The 16,871-nt window shown below is 38.1% G+C and overlaps 1 protein-coding gene across 6 annotated transcripts in view; it reads right to left on the bottom strand.

Moving 5' to 3' along the window:
• The window catches only part of Dmd (dystrophin), a 2,013,932-nt gene that overhangs the window by 47,392 nt on the left and 1,949,669 nt on the right, over positions 1-16,871 (bottom strand). For 4 of the 6 annotated variants that reach the window (XM_013507710.1, XM_005410485.2, XM_005410486.1 and 1 more), the window contains 4 exons: positions 10,002-10,168; positions 7,364-7,475; positions 5,138-5,274; positions 4,414-4,452 (listed from right to left, as the gene is read on the bottom strand). In XM_013507710.1, coding sequence (XP_013363164.1) covers positions 4,414-4,452; positions 5,138-5,274; positions 7,364-7,475; positions 10,002-10,168 — 455 coding nt within the window. The remainder of the gene's footprint in view (positions 1-4,413; positions 4,453-5,137; positions 5,275-7,363; positions 7,476-10,001; positions 10,169-16,871) is intronic. The other 2 variants (XM_005410487.1, XM_005410489.1) reach the window with 1 other exon arrangement.

Here is a 16,871-nt window from a genome sequence, read left to right as displayed (position 1 = left end):
GTCGGCGAGAAAATTTCTATGTAGCAGTCTGTCTTTCTAGAGTGCCATTTCTCATATCCTATAGTACTGAAAATGTGTTAACATTATGTGATTTAAACTTTCAAACAGTTTACACCTGTGTCATATATTAGCTATCTTTTTATCAAATGGAAACTATACATTTGCCTAGTTATATTTACAGTTAATAGTTTTAGTTTCAAAGAGGCCACTTCAGTCTAAGACTTCTTAAGATTCCATCTATCATGACTTCTTCGTCTGTGCAATATTCAATAGAAGGAATTTATCTCTACTAGTTTGACAGCAGGGACATGCCACTAATGTGACCCAAGATCATATTATGATGTTTCAAAGAAGAATGACTAAGTTAAATAGAATGTCACACATATTTGGAGGGGGTTGTTAGACAAGGTCTTGCTATGTCACCCAGGCTAGCCTTAAACTTGCTGTCCTCCTGCCTCAGCCTCCTAAGTGCTGGGATTACAGGTATGGACCACCATGCCATTCTTAAATGTTTCTTATTAGGAATAACATAGTCTCTAATGCAGATTGGAAAACAAGAGGAAAGAATTAGCATGAGTAGTTCATATGCTTTCTGTTAACAAAGACCTACCTTTCTTTAGTTCCAAAGGCTAAAATTTTGATAGGGTTAACATTTTTTTCCTGCTTTCATTATCTGATCTATTAATTATCCTAGAAGTTTTTATAGTATCTTTTGAATTAGTCTTGGTGGAGAGTCATCTGTTCTGAAAACCAATTTGGGCCTGTGCTTTCCTTCTGTATTAACTGGAATAGGACAGGAGGTCTCTTCTATTTTTTCCTGACACAAAAAGCATAAAGTTAAGAATAACATGTTCAGTGACAGCTCTGGTTTAGCCTAACATCTAAGCATCATTCAAGGAGTTAGGCTGAACTCTAAGAAAATGGTTTTTTTCTTACATTAAAAACAATGTAGTTATCTATTGACCAGGTCTACACAGGAAATGTGCCAGAAGTGCATATTTCTTAATGATGTCATAAGGCACAGCCACTACAACACACTGTAGCTAAGAAAAGGGAACTGGAAGTCTCTCCTGAGAGATGAAGGTCTTATCTACGGGAACGGTGTTCTCCAGGTGAAGTGTCAAATATTAAAACTTTTCATGAGCAAATAAAAGGGTGACTGTCCAATCAATAGACATATCCAAAGACTTGCATGTGAAACTTCATAGTACTTTTAGAGAGTTAATCTACTAATTTTCTAGAATCCTGGAATAGGCCATTATTAGAAAAATGCTAAAGTTTGCTTTGAAATCTTCTCTGCAGATAAAGATAGTTTATACTTGGATTCTTTTATTTATATGCATTATCTTCTGGAAGAGATGAGTCTTTCAATACATATTTTTATAAGCTAAAAGCCCACCATGAAGGAAAATATGTTAGTAATGTTTTCTCTTATAATAGTTGCTACTGTGGTAGGTACAGAAGAAAACTCAAGACCTTGGAGCAAAACTACATGAAGAAAAGTTGGCATGTGAATCCAAAGCACATTAATGCAATCTTTTACAGAAAATCTTACATACAGAGCTTTAATTCTTAGCCTCAAGGATAATTTCATGTTTTTTCTTATTAATGTACATAGCACCTATCCCAGCATGCATAAGTACAAGAACTTGTAATAACCAGAAATCTTAAAAAAATACACACTAAGAGAGGCATTTATTAAATCAGAAAATGAGCCAAAAGGGAGTATTGGTCAGAGAAGAACCATTTAAAACTTCAGAGTTAGTAAAATAAAAAACCACTTAGTCCAGAAATAAAACTAAGTGCAAAGCTTTCAAAAACACTTCCACAGGAAGGTAATAATACTGTACCTGCTTTCCACCTCTTAAATATAAAACCATGTACCAAGAAGTATTACTTCCTATTACCATTAATAACCCACTCAGCTGAAGGCATTTCACCCACCACCGTTCCTCCTTTTGTGAAAACTCTATTAAGTTTTCATCATTTAGATTTCAAAGCAGCATAGCTCAAAAAACACAGTTAAGCCGTCCCACTATGGACAACCAATGTAAAAGGCTCATGCTAGATTTAACTGAAATACTATGACAAATACAAGCAAACAAGACCTTTCTCTAAGGAAAAAAAAAAATCTATATCTCAGGAAAAGTGGTCCACATTAAATAGATTAAATACTGTCACCATCATAGCATTTGTTAACATCAAACAGAATTCTTACAAAATAAAACATGTTAGGATCTGGTTTTTCTATCTAAATAGGATAGCTTTAAAATAGATTTTATATATTATTTAAAAGTCTATGAGTAAAGACTTTAATAAAATTATGATATTAAAGAAAACAAACATCAGCTTGCTGAGTTTTTCTTCCTTAAAATTAGAACTTCTCCATTCTTTCTGCACAGCTACCCAGTTTTTCATAAAAAGGCAAGTAGGGGGCATGTTTTAGCTATTAAAAAAGATGTTCTAATACAGAATATTAATTTTAATGTTCAACATTTGAGACAAATATCTTCTTAAAATACGTTACTTTAAAATGACTGTCATGTTTTCTTTTCATCAGTTTATGTGCAGCCTCCTCTTTCCTTTCAAGGAACTATTAGCTAGTTTTGCTCATTTTTTTTGCTACCATTAGCCATACATCCTAATAATTGTTCTTTAGCATATTTGTCTTTAGGATTTTTTATTTGGTGAAGCATAATGCCAACAGAGAGTAAATCTGTTCAGTGATCAGAAACCTAGTAAGCTCACAACTTGACCAGATCAGCTTTTAAAAGTTTCTTATTTATGAAAGGTTCTAACTTCTGGGGAAACCAATTATCAACATTCAGGGAAAATAACTGAATCTAAAAAACTCCCCAAGTTGTTTAAGAGCAAAGGTTAAAGAAATCAGAAAACTCACTGCTTGCAGCTACTATATCTCAAAATTAACGGGCACAATAATGCAGTTTTAAAAAGGAAAGGACAGAAAGACTTCTACTTCCTTTAGGCCAATAAAGACAAAATAAACCTCAATTAGTAGTTTGCATTTATCACTACAGGTTTTAAAAAAAGGATCTTCTTTAAATTACATGGTAGAAAAATAAAAAAGAAACAATGGAAAACTGAACTCATATATAAGCCTGTCTTCCAATTTGGTTATTTTGCCTTTATATGTGACAGAGCTAAATGATTTTCAATAAATATTTTGATAAAGCATACTGTGAAATACCAAAAATTTGATATAAAAACCCCACAGGATTTTATTTATTTGTTTTTTGTCTTTTTCAGAGAGGGTCTCCCTATGCAGTTCAGGCTGGCCTTGAGCTCACTTTGTAGCCCAGGCTGGCCTCAAACTCGCAACAATCCTCTGCCTCAGCCTCTGGAGTGCTGGGATTACAGGCGTGCGCCTCCACACCCAGCAAACCCACAGAATTTTAAAACAGGCACACTCTTTTTGTGAAAATATAGATCATAGGTACCACAGGACAGTTCTTCCTTTTTTCTGCAGTACTGGGGATTGAACCCAGAGCCTCTGCACTGGGTTACAACCCTAACCTAACCTTTTTTTTAAGATTTGATTTGATGGATTAATTTTTAAATGATACTACAGGGTCTCACTAAAGGGCCCATGCTGGCCTGGAACTTCTGATCCTCCTCTCTCAGCTTCCCTAATAACTGGGACTAAAGGCATATGCCACCACGCCCAGCCCCAAGGATGTTTTCTAACATTATAAAGTCAGACAAATTAATCATCCATTGATATCTAATAGTATTATTAATATACTCCAATAGTAAGACTATAGTGTACTTTCTTCTCAGCCTAAATGTATCACTGTCTATGAAGTAAATATTTAGTTTGAAGAAGAAAGCAAAATAAATTTAGTTCAAAATTTAGAAACCCATGTATATAAAAATTAGTCACAAAGCATGCTATAACTTGACCAAAACAAACAACAACAACAACAAAAAAAAAAACCGCACACTTCACTGAAGTGATTCAACCAAACAGCACCATATGCTAAAATAGATACTGCTGATTTTTAGTAGTCTACTCATGACACATGCTAAGGAATAAACCAGACCCCTTCTGAAGGTTCTAAAGCACTGAATCTCAAGAAATATATGCGCTGAGTGCTGTTACATAACCAGGAGGCTCTTCCTTGCTCGTGTTTGAAGAAATATGCAAACAACCAAAACCCCAACCATTTCCTGGATTTTAATTTGAACTCAGGTTAGAGATTCTGCTGGTGAGAATTTGACCAGGTGGAGGACCTGAAAAGCTCTCAAAGTTTTCAAGAGAAGAAACAAATTTGAAATGAAAGAAGGGAAATCAATAGGTCTTTAAACAAAACAGAATAAAACAAACAAAAAAATTTTACAAATCAAGCGAGCAAATGTGCGGGTGGCAGCAGTGCCCTGTAGCAAAGTACTCACGCAGAATCTACTGGCCAGAAGTTGATCAGAGTAACGGGACTGCAAAACAAAAAATGAGGTGGTGAAGAGAGACACAGGCAAACTCAGCAGCAACAGAAATTATTGAAAGGTCAAAATAAATAAAATCCAACCAATCAAGTATGAACCATGGGAAGCAACAGCCAAATAAAGGTGGAAAGTGAATTAACAGAAAAACAAATAGCTGTGTGATTTCCATCAGAGATATGGATTTAAAGAAATAAACTGAGAAGGTTTAAAAGAGGTGAAGACATCTTCAGTTTGATCATGAGAATCATCTCTACTTACTGTGAAGTCATTTCCTGTGACTACATTTTCTCTCAAGTAGAAAAAAGTGACCACACAATAGATACAAAAAGACACACATCCACTGGTTTGTGAGGGGGGTGGGGATCAAAATGAGATACTGGCATCACTCATTTGTAAACAGTCCCATATTTCTTCAAAGCTTTGTGAGGCAATTAGTGGCTATACTGTAGATTTTTCTCCCTGTGAGATCAAGTTTAACTTTTGGAAAAGGTAATTGTCAAGAGGCTTGGGAAATGGTTATTGAACATTGGCTTGTTTTTCTCTTTTTAGCTAATGTGAATCCAAAGAGACAAAAAAGAAGAGACTGTTTGCATTTGGGAGTGAAGAAGGATATTCAGCCAAGAGAAGTTCAAATACACATCAAACGAGAGTCTGTTTCGCTTTGGCTACTACTCACGTTTCCATGTTGTCCCCCTCTAAGACAGTCTGCACTGGCAGGTAGCCCATTCGGGGATGCTTCGCAAAATACCTTTTGGTTCGAAATTTGTTTTTTAGTACCTTGGCAAAGTCGCGGACATCTTCTCCTGATGTAGTCTGAAAGGGAAGTCACAGTGAGATCGGGTTTAGGAGAATGCGATTTCAAAACAAGTGACCACTTCAGTCTTGGGCCTTATAGCATCTGCTTTGTGATGAAGGAGAATATGGCAGGTGTCAGCAAAGGCTGTGGAATCAGAGAAATACAGCTGTGAACGCAGGACTGGCTACTTATCTCTCTGAAGCTCCAGGTTATCTGTAAAATGGGAGCAAGGATAACCTCAACAAATTATTATGAGGAATAAATACAAACTACTGAGCAACTCATTTAAGATCAAAAAGTTGGCCTTAAGTTTTATCACATTTTATGGTCTCTTAGAAACTATTCAGTCCTCATTAATGTCATGCTCTACCCACTAAATATCAGGTTATTTATGGCAGATGCATTCTCCATCACTCACTACCTGCATGACGAATAATGGTGAGGACAATTAAATAGCTAGGAGGATCACTTCGATGATGGAAGAGATGTGCTCTCAAGGACAGCTTCTCACTCTTGCATGTGTTCCAGAGTGATCAGCAGAGCTTGCTAAAATGCAGGTTTCAACTTAGAAAGTTGGGCTGGGCCCTGAGGGTCTGCATTTCAAAATAAGCTACAAGGTAAAGTCGGCACTGCAGGTCAACGAACCATACTTTGAATAGAATGCATCTAGAGTTTAGAGAACAGCAGATTTACACCCAGGTCTTTCTGACTACTAAGTGTGTATCCTTGCCATTTCACCAAGGATTTTTCCAAAGTTCTAACAGTCACTGAATGTTTTCCTAAAACAACATCTTAGAAAATGTCTCGACCTCTTACTGATAGAACTTTGGGAAAATTCTTTAACATTAGGACCATAGAATCCTAATCTGTAAAAGAAGATAAAATCATCATCATCATCATCATAATACCTATTTCACACAAAGCAGTTTAAAACATAAATATCTAGCATTTAAGTGAGCTGATCAGTATTGATACATGAAGATTTTTAAAATGTTAGTGTTAGTACAGCACAGAGATGAAAGGAGAGAACACTGATTATAGGTGATAGGTTAAGAATTTTGAGCAACCAACATGCCCCCCCCCACTCAACATGCCCCATGGTCACATAACCTCTAGGGCTGTGAAAAAGAAATGTGAATCATCTGCCCCACAACCTTCCCAAGAGGAGAACTATATTTCTCCTCAAATAATACCTAACCAGAAAATAATCAGCCTTGAAAACTATAGATCAGAAATGTCAGCCCCAGGAGAAACACACAGTGTCTGGTGAGTAATTCAGGTTCAGACATCCTCCAGAAGATGGCGACTGGCTGGTAGCCATCTTGAAGAAGGGGCCAACTGAGCTTGAAACAGCGTAACTGCAGGCTGGCTCCATTATCAACTGCCAGTGTCAGGGTGAGGCTCCTGAGTTCAAGTCAGGAGGTCAAAGACCTGAATTCAAGCTGGCAGGGAGTTGGGTTCAAGCCAGCAGGAGGCACAATGAATATTGCAGGCTGAACAAATCGGGTTTCAGTGTCACAGGCAGAAATCAGCCTGAACTTCAGTGGCCCTGAAGGTGATTATCCACTACGCTGCCATAAGGAGGGCTTGTTGAGCCAGCCTTACTTTAACTACCAGTAATTACAGAGACGTGCCATGCGGTGGACATCTTTTTTCTTATTTTATTTTCTTGTTTTTGTTTTGCTTTTTCTTGTTTGTTCCTGTTTCTATGAGTGTGAATAAAAATGCTAGCCCCAATCAGCCTATCCTTACCTTACATGCCACTGCAGAGTACTCACCAACCAAGAGAATAGTGACATATACTCTCCTGCATGACACTAGCCATCACCATGTTAATGACAGACTAGGGCTGATTTTCTGGGTAGGTCTTATTTTGGGGGAGACGCAGAAAAACCTACTCATTCAACCATATTTACTGAACGTCTATGACGTTCTATGTATGCCTGGAGCTGGCTGTGGCACCATCCATAGGATAATTAGAGTCACTGTATCTGGGGAATATCTGGGAACTTATAAACCACAGCACTGACCATGACCTGCAATACTATACAACATGCAAAGTTATCTCAGGGGAACTAACTCACATCAAGGAGGCATCTAACTTACCGGAGTGCAATATTCCACCATGGGATAGTGCATTTTATGTCCCTTTGCAACTCGACCGGAAAAGAAGCAGCTTTGGCAGATGTCGTAATTAAAGTGCTTTAGGCTCCTGTACCTGTTGAAGAACAAAAACAAACACATATGTATTTCTTGCAATGAAATTCCCAAAAAACACTCTTTAATAAACCTTCTACCATACTCTCTTAATTCTAGAAACAGAATTCAATGTTCATTAGCCCCACAAGGTAAGTGATTAACTTCCTACCTCCAGATTTCTCTGGGGCCTCTCCTGCTGTATCAAAACATTTTGGCATAAAGATTATCCTACAAACATATGGAAGAAGGGAAGAAAAACTGAGCTCCCAGTGAAACTCCTCCAGGAGTTCTTTCAGATTAAGTGGGAAAGTACTGGCAATCATCCAATCTTTTGAAGACCAAATACTCAAATCTGAAAGAACTTCGCAAAAAGATTGACTGATGCATCACATGCCCATACCAATCTTGGGGACAAAGAAGTTTTCTGAAATAATTATTTTCAAAGATTATATAGATCAAGCTACCTCACAAGACAAAAGAAACATGAACAAGAACTCCAGTTAAAACAAGTTTTGCTTTAATACTGGATTCTGATTGGCTGACATGATTCATTTTCAAATAGTTACTTGGATGACCTCTGTCAGTATCTCTCTCTTCAGAAATCCACCTCCAGCTCATGTGGTGGTGCGTGCCTATAATGCTAGCACTCAGGAGGCTGAGTCAGTGGGAATGAGAGTTTAAGCCCACCTGGTCTATACAGGGAGTTCAAGGCCAGTCTGTACTACATAGAGAGACCTTGCCTCAAAAAAAAAAAAAAAAAAAGAAAGAAAAAGGAAATCCCTCACCCTATTCCATACAAACAACAGCTGAAATCCCATGAAAAAAACAAATTTACATCAAATGAAAGAATTTAATCTGTTAAGTACTAGCTGGTACATTTCCCTCCATTTTCAGAATACTATATTCTTTGTTTCAGATTCCTCCTGTCTTTTTCTGAGGTAAGAACTTCAGCCAATTCAGATAAACATAGTCCTTATGTCACATATGGGAAAGTGAGAAGAAAACCTGCCTGGTTTTGGATCTCTACCATCTCTGCAGAGGGGGTAGGGAGGAGTGGGAAATGCTGATTCTTAAAATAATCTAATTTGATAAAGGGAAAAAGAATTGAAGGTCAAAAGGCTCTCGTAGATTCCCCAGAGCCTTCTCCTGTTCTATTTTATAAAATTTCCCTCTATGATATACAAATCCCACTAGCTATAGGTGCTGAGAATGAAAGGTAAGAAATATAAAGCAATCATCTGTGGCCTCCCTTCCCCACTTCTCATGGCATCGTTCTTACCTGCCAAAACCAGGACAGAAACACGCGCTGTTTGCAAGCATTGCCTACTCACTGTTGTCTAGCTAGGCTTTAGAAACCTCTTAAGGGTTTTGCAAACAGCACGAAATATGGAAGGATAAACACCATGAATAAAAATCACAAAAATGGGGGCCAAGGATATAGCTCAGTGGCACAGTGCCTGCCTAGCAAGTGTGAAGTCTTGAGTTCAATTCCTGGTACCTCCCCTCAAAAAATATTAATAAAATGTTTTTTAAAATCACAAAAATGGTACCAGGTGGTTATTTGGAAATAAAGTAACAAAACAAGTGTGAGCAAAGAGTGTTTACTTAGCTGCTAAGTAGATTGCGAACATGTATAGACTATGTGGCTAGTTTATAACTTTGTAGCTTATCCATCACTATGGAAACCTTGATGTTGATCCAGATGTTTAAATACATCATCCTTTCAAATTAGGATTTAGGATTACTGTTAAATAAGATTAGTTCTTTAAAAATATCCTGTTTTCCTAGATAGGTCAACAAGGGTAAAGACTTCAAAATCAATTATTTTCTACAACATTTTAAGAATATTAAAATAATAACGTGCTATGTTTCCTATCTCCTTCAATTCAAATGAGGGGACACTTTTTAAGCTGCTTTGTAAATCTTTGATTTACTTGCAAACTTTTTATTCCTTTAGAAGTTCAACAGGATACTATGCAAAGAGAATAATCAGACTCAAAGATAAAGAAGTTCCAGGACGCTTGAGGCAATTCTTGTTACTTAAGGGGGAAATGCTGCCAAGGAAAAGACTGAGCTACCATAATGGTTCCTCCCAGAATAGAATCATCTCTTAGTTTCATAACTGATTCTTGGAGAGTTTCTATAAACAGAAAAAACCATGAAAAAAGAGAGGGTAAAAATGTTGTAGTTCCAGGAAGGCGAAAGTACAACCAATCCAAAAAGAGAAGGTAAAATGTTCTAGTTCCAGGAAAGAGGAGGTACTATTCATCTAGATGCCCTTGAGGAACAAGTATCTCTGTGCAGAGAGGAACTCCGCCCTGCTCCACCAAAAATGCAGTCTGCACACATGAAGAGTGAAAATGGAAAAGCACATCTGCCTTATGGGTCAGGTCCACCAAAATAACCCAGTGACCAAAGAGTGACAGGGGCAATAGGTGCTCCAGCTTCATCACCTTCTTGCCCACTTGTGAGAGGAACAAACTCACAGGCACTGGCACAGGACATCAAAGATAGAGTCATGAAAAGGCGCCAAATGTTCAGATACCTGAATCCAATGATTGGGCACTCCTTGCAGATGTTACACTTGGCTTGGTGCTTGGCAGTTTCCGCAGCAGCTACTCTGTGCAGGACGGGCAGCCACACCATGGACTGGGGTTCCAGTCTCATCCAGTCCAGGAAGAGGGCTGCTTCAATCTCGGGCTTATTATTAGCCTGGAATGGTGGGAGGGAGAACAAAAAAGTACAAGGGGAGAAGGTGAGAAAGTGACAGAGGCATTTATATCCATTCACGTAAAAAGGAAGGAAGGGAGGAAGCAAAGGAGGGAGGGAAGGTGGGAGAGAGGGGGAGGGGAGAGAAGGGAGAGGGAGAGGGAGAGGGAAAGATGATAGCTGCACACTCAAGTCTGCTTTTCACAGCTTGTTTTTGCAAATCCACCCTAACATCCACCAGAGACACCCATTCTTAAGGTGTTGGTAAACTGCTGTTATTCCTCCTGGCTACTAGATGATATAAAACAGAACAGGAAGAGTAAAGCAAAAGGCATCCCTGACTGAGACTGCCTAGCTCCAATTTTTGCAGAGACATAAAAGTTTGGCAGAAGTAAAATGGAGGTGTTTATTGATAAAATTTCAAAGGAGTCAGGGGGATGAGCTCCAATTATTGATTTTTTTTTCCTACAAGGTCCACTCCTCATATGGTTATAATTAGTGGTTGTAAAATTTCATCTACTTCTAAAGCCTCATATTTTACAGATAAGAACACTGAGAAATAGATCAGAGGAGTAGCTTTTCAAAGGCCATTGCACTAACTGCTGGCAAAAGATACAACTGGAACCTCATGGCCTGGTGCTGTTATCATGGTGCCCTACTGCTTCTCTATTCACTTGCTTCTGAAGTCTACATTTCATTCATGCCCAACAGTACAATCATCTAACTCTCAAAATATGTGTGGTGGCACACGACTGTAATTCCAGCACTCTAGAAGGCCGAGGCAGGAGAAACCCAAGTTCTATCCACCTTGTACAAATCAGCATTCTGAATATTCTCAGATCATTGTCCTATTGGGAATGAACAGTATTGATGAAATTTAGATTTCAAAAGAGCAAGGAAAATAGTAAAACAATAGGGTATCATGAGGATAACAACACTAGGCCATGAGGTACCAACTGTAGTGTAAGCCTTGCCAACAGTTTGCTGAATAACGTAAAAAATTTAAAAACAGCTAGAGAACATAGCTCAGTGCAAAGGCCCTGAGTTTAGTCCGTAGTGTTGTGCCCCCCACAAAATCTATCATTTGGCTTACATGTTACTGTAGCTGTGCATTTAATTGTTTTTTTTTATCCTTACAAGATTGTTTTAATTTTATATACTGTTAGATAGACTCGTATATTGACGCTTTTCCCCTCACTGGTACTGAGAACTGATTGAACCCAGAGCTTGTATATACCATTAAGCTATATCCTTAGCCCTTTTTCTTTATTTTTGAGACAGGTTTTGCTGGCCTGCCCAGGCTGGGCACAAACTTGTGATCCTCCTGCCTCAGTCTCCTGAATACCCGGGATTATTACAAGCCTCTTTCTGTCCCTTATGTTATATGTAGACTACTGCCCTAGGGTGGGTGTAGCACTCATACCCTTAATCCCAGCAACAGACTATGAATCAATCAGAAACTCTAGAGTCAGCCACTTCTGAGAAGCCTACACTCCATGAGCACACGAGGCTTTGGGGGGATACCCAGACACAAATCATAATAATAGCCTTGAGAATTTCCTTCAGCAGTTGTCCATAGGTGGCATATTCCCCAAGTTGTGTTTGTCTGAAAATACCACTTTCTAAAAATCCCTATTCTTGATAACTATCTTCACTGGCTAAGAATTTTAAGTAGCAGGGACTTGAGGGGTCTTCTTTGTTTTTATTTTGTTTTACCATAGTGAAATATTTCACTTTTATCTTACTTTCCCTGGTGCCACTGCTGAAAAGTGAGTAGCAAAGTAGATTATTCCTCCTATAAAGGTAATCTGTCCTTCGTCTGTCTTGTGCTGTGTTTGTACAGTTTTACTTATATGGCTTAAGGTTCTCTGAGCTTCTTGAAACATGTGCCTTAATCTGTAATCAATTCTAGAATCTTCTCAGTAATAATCTCAACAAAGAGCACTTTTCATACTTTCTCCATTCTGCTTACAGACTCTATCAGACAAATGTTAGACTTTCTCAATCTCCATTTCTCTGAACAGGAATTCCCTACCTTTTCCCTTTTTGTAAAAATCTTTCTATGGCTACATTCCTAATAATTCCTTCTGCCCTACCATGTGGGATGCTATCCATTTCTCTTCTCAGCTACATCCAATCTTCTATACACCTGCAGAGTTTAAAATTTTAGTTACTGTTATGGATTACACCTAAAATGTCTCCCAAAGTCTCACGTGTTCACAGGTGGAACCTGCAGAAGGCAACTGAATCATGGGGGCCCTATTCATTGTAGATTAGCCCACTGCCAAGTTCACAGCTGAATGTGCTGTTAAGAGGTAGGGCACAATTAGAGTAGATGGTCCCTGGGGATATGCCTTTGAAAGGTACAGCACTTGTCTTAGTGGCTCCTCCAGCTCCCTCTCTGCTCCTGGTCACCAACAGGCGAACTTTTCCTTTGCCATGCCCCTCTGCGATGATGTTTGTGTCTTGAAATCAGCTGATCATGGACTGAATCCTGTGAAACTGTGAGTCCAGGTAAACCTCTCTACCTTTAAATTGTGGGTATAGTGTATTTTGTCCTAGCAATGACAAAGTGACTAAAACAGTTACTGTAGTTTTTCTTTTTCTCTTTTCTTCTTTTTTATTACTAGTGAGCAAACCCAAGGCTTTGAGCATGCTAGATAAGCACTCTCATTAAGCTATACCTCCAGTCCTGGTTAGTGTATTTTTTATTATCTTGACATTCTATTTAGTAATTTTTAAAGTTATTTCTAAAGTCTGTAGCTCCAATAATGTCTTTTATTATTTTAATATTATAAACCCAGTTTAAAAAATAATCTCTGCTGGCCAGGCACAGTAGGGCATGGCTATGACCCCAGCTTTTTGGGATGCTGAGGCAGGACGATCACAAGTTGAAGGCCAGCCTTGGCAACTTAACAAGACCCTGTCCTAAAAAAGTAAATAGGATTAGAAAAATGTAGCTCAGGGAACCCTGAATTTCAATCCCTAGTATGACAAACAAACAAAAAAGCGAACTATCACCCTATTTAATAATTCCAAAATATGAAATTATTATGGGTCTGCTTCTGTAGTCTGTTATTTCTGCTGGGTCTCACTCACCTGATTTTTTGTGTTTCACTGTATAATCCTTTGTAAAACTATAATATGTGACCTTAAAGACACTGTCCAGAGATTCTTTGAATCCTGGAATAAAAAGGTCTTCTTTATAGATAACCTCTCATTTCCAAGAACCCAGGGGTAGTATGTATTCCAAGACCAATTTAAACTGAGTATATAACATGAAATCCTTAGCATCACATAAGTAATGAGTACTTCAACTGCAAACTCTTTTTTTTTTTTTTGGTTTTGGTTTTTCTCCGGTACCAGGAACCGAACTCACGACCTTGCGCTTGCCAGGCAGGCACTTTTGCCGCTGAGCTAAATCCCCAGCCCCTCAACTGCAAACTCTTGTTACTTCTCTTGGAATATGGTTTGCTATAAAAGTTCTATCCACATTTCAGGTAGAAAGACAGGAAGGTTTGGACTGCCAAGACACTTGCCTTGCAAAGCTGCCCCGCCATTACTCCTAATGATAAACTTAACAACATTTTAATGAGCTGTTTAATCTTGCATTTCCTAGCTGCAAAATGGTGTCAACTCAAATTGCTGATCAAAAGCACGTGTTGAGCGCTGTCCTGTATGCAGAGTGCCATCACGAGGTAATTTGTGAAAATGATATAGAAAAAGGAATTATAGAATATAAAGATGAAAAGGACCACACAAGTCCATTCATTCTTTTGGAATGGACCCAGAGTTATACGGCCTTCAGCAATGATTTGTCCAAACTCTTTTCTAATGTCAGTGTGTTCTTACAATCATTATGTAAATACCACTCAGGTAAGAGAGCAAACATCCTTGAAGGGTGACCCTGAAAATAGGTATAAGGGACCCTATCCAAAGTGCTTCATCACACCGAGCTGACATCACACTGAGCAAGCACAGACAGACAGGGGCAGAGCTCTGGAAGTAAATCACTAGGGTTCCAACCTCAGCTTGCCACTCACTGCCAGCATGACCTTGGGAAAATAACTTTGTCTCTCTGTGTCTTGATTTTCTTCTGTTAGGAAATGGAAATGCTAACAGTGTCTACCTCATGGAGTCTTTTAAGATTACATGAGTTAACAAATAGAAGGCACTTAGAACAGTGTCTGGTACATAGCAAGAATCATGTGTGGTATGATCATTATTATCTACCCATCCAGTAGCCCAGAAGTTTGCAATGCTCACATAGCCCTTTCAATATTTAACCAGAAATGTCTTGTTTGTCTATGCATCTTCTTTCCTATTAATTTTCTTTATATGACATGACACACTGTGTCTCTGTCCTTCAGAAAACTATTCTCTAAATATGATCTGCTGGGAATGGTACCTCCATTTCTCTGAACAGAACAGTGGATTATTTTCATTTGTTCAGGAGTATAGGTTCACGTAAGGTTTCTACTCAACTAAAATCTCTGGGTTAGGGTTTCGCAGAGTGCCCAGCAGATTTATCATTCAGCAAAATACTTCATGAGATGGATAAATTAATTAATGAAACACTGCACATTATACCTATCTCTTAATATTCTTAATGCATGCTAGCATATTAAAGTTGACAAGATGGTCAGTGAAGAAACATATTAAACTTTGATCTCAGAACATTCCCACTTATTATTCAATCATCCCAAAACCTTTAGCCTTTTTCAACTCATAAGTAACTCTGAACACTAAAAGGCATTATTGCCCTGCTGGGCATTATGGGAAATGCTATTCTTGGCTATTTCCCATGATTCCTCCACTTGGTACCTGCCCAATTGGTATTTCTTTCACATCTGTCAAAGCATTGCCTGTCGGTTTGAACTCACTGTAAAATCTCATTGATATCTTTAAGAATTCTGACTCTTCTAGTCTATGACTAACTCTCTTTTCCCATCTTTGGGTCATTTTCATATTTTAAAATAAGTGTTTTAACTTCATATCAAAAAATCACTGGTGAAAGCATCAAACCTGCCAAGGGCAAACAGAAGTCACATCATTATGGTCTTCATCAGATCAAGACCAACCCATGATTCTGTCCTCTCTCTTCCCATTTCTCCATCACGTAGATACAGATATAACAAGGGGCTTAGTCAAAAGAAGTGCAAGCACTCAGCTACAATAAATGCTTTAACCATCTCCTGCTCCACTGATCTAGGAACCAAATTTAGTAAAATAACCCTTTCTAGCCAGGAGACAAATCATTCTACAAAGGCAATAAATTGAAAAGCATTACTAATTCATGCCTGTTTAAAATATGAATTTATTGGTACTTAATCAGAACTTACATATTTTTTCTGACTCACATTTAAAGGATAGACGGTTTAATGATGCATTAAAAGACATGCTGTAGAATAAAAAAAAATCATACCTAAGAAAAAATATAATAAATTTTCTATTTGTTTCAAAAATAGAAAAAAAATCTGAGTCAGTAACAAACGTAGCCATTAAAATAAGAGGACCTAGGATACAGCTCAGTGATTGAGCCCATGACTAGCATGCACGAAGCTCTGGGTTCTAATCCTTAGCACCACAGAAAATGAAAATAATAAAAATAAATAACAGAAGGGCAGAAACACCATGTCAGTGATATACAACTACAGGTATGGAAAATGTAGCAGGAGAAATCTATCTCATTTCCCTCACTATTATTTAAACCCTTTACAAAAAACTGCATTTAATTCTGGTGGCTACAGCTGACCTGGATCTTCAGAACTTAGAGGAGGAGGCTTGGCAGAAAGGCAAAATAATTAAAGGGTCTAAAAGACCTGAGAATAGCTTAAGGGAACTGGGGTTATGTAGCCATGAAGGAGGGAGGGAGATTGAGCGAGCACGAAGCATGGCTGAAGGGGAGATTTAATAACAGTTTTCAATTATGTGAATGGCTCTTGCATAGGGGCCTGTGACCAGCTGTTCAATCCCTCCACTGAGGACAGGACAAGAAACAACAGGCTTAAGCAGCATGAAGAATTTAGGCTATAACTTAAACAGAAGAATTTCCTGATGCTGAAAGTTGTTAACGCATTAGTGTGAATTATCAAGGGAAGCTGTAGAATGTTCTTCTCCTTCAAAATACTATAGATTCTCTGGTGCTTAATGGTTGGAAATTCTCAAGTTTCTTTCCAGCTCCTAAGAAGGAAAATTCATCACTTCAGCTCTTTTAAAACTGCTTGTCTATGCCAATTGACAACACAGAAGACAAGATATGGGGATTCACATTGTCGTTCTGGTTCGATCTTTCATTTTTTACGGCAAACCATTCTGTCTCCTAGTGGTATACTCCCTCTCCTATCGTCTGGCAATAAAGAAGGGAGGAATTAAAAACCAGGCAAGCTTCTATAAAGATCTAGCAGAACCAGAACTTAAACTTAAATAAAATTACATTTTGATCATCCTAGAAAAAAATATATAAGGCTGGAGCTGGCGGGTATAGCTCAATAGTTGAACACTAGCCTAGAATGCGTGGGGAGGGAGTCGTATGTTTCAGTGTTGGATAGATGGGACAATGGCAAATTTATGAGTAAAAAAGAAAAAGCTAAACTATAATGCCATTTATTGGATTAAGGTAATCCTTATAGATGGTCTTTCTTTCTTGACAGACACATAAAGCCTTAGATATTTTTTTTTTTTTTTTTTTTTTTTTTCTGGTACC

This window comes from Chinchilla lanigera, unplaced genomic scaffold, assembly GCF_000276665.1.
Source record: "Chinchilla lanigera isolate Chin_1 unplaced genomic scaffold, ChiLan1.0 scaffold00134, whole genome shotgun sequence".
Lineage (NCBI taxonomy): Eukaryota > Metazoa > Chordata > Mammalia > Rodentia > Chinchillidae > Chinchilla > Chinchilla lanigera.
Note: the sequence above shows the minus strand (reverse complement) of the source record. Positions and strands in the feature narration are given on the sequence as shown.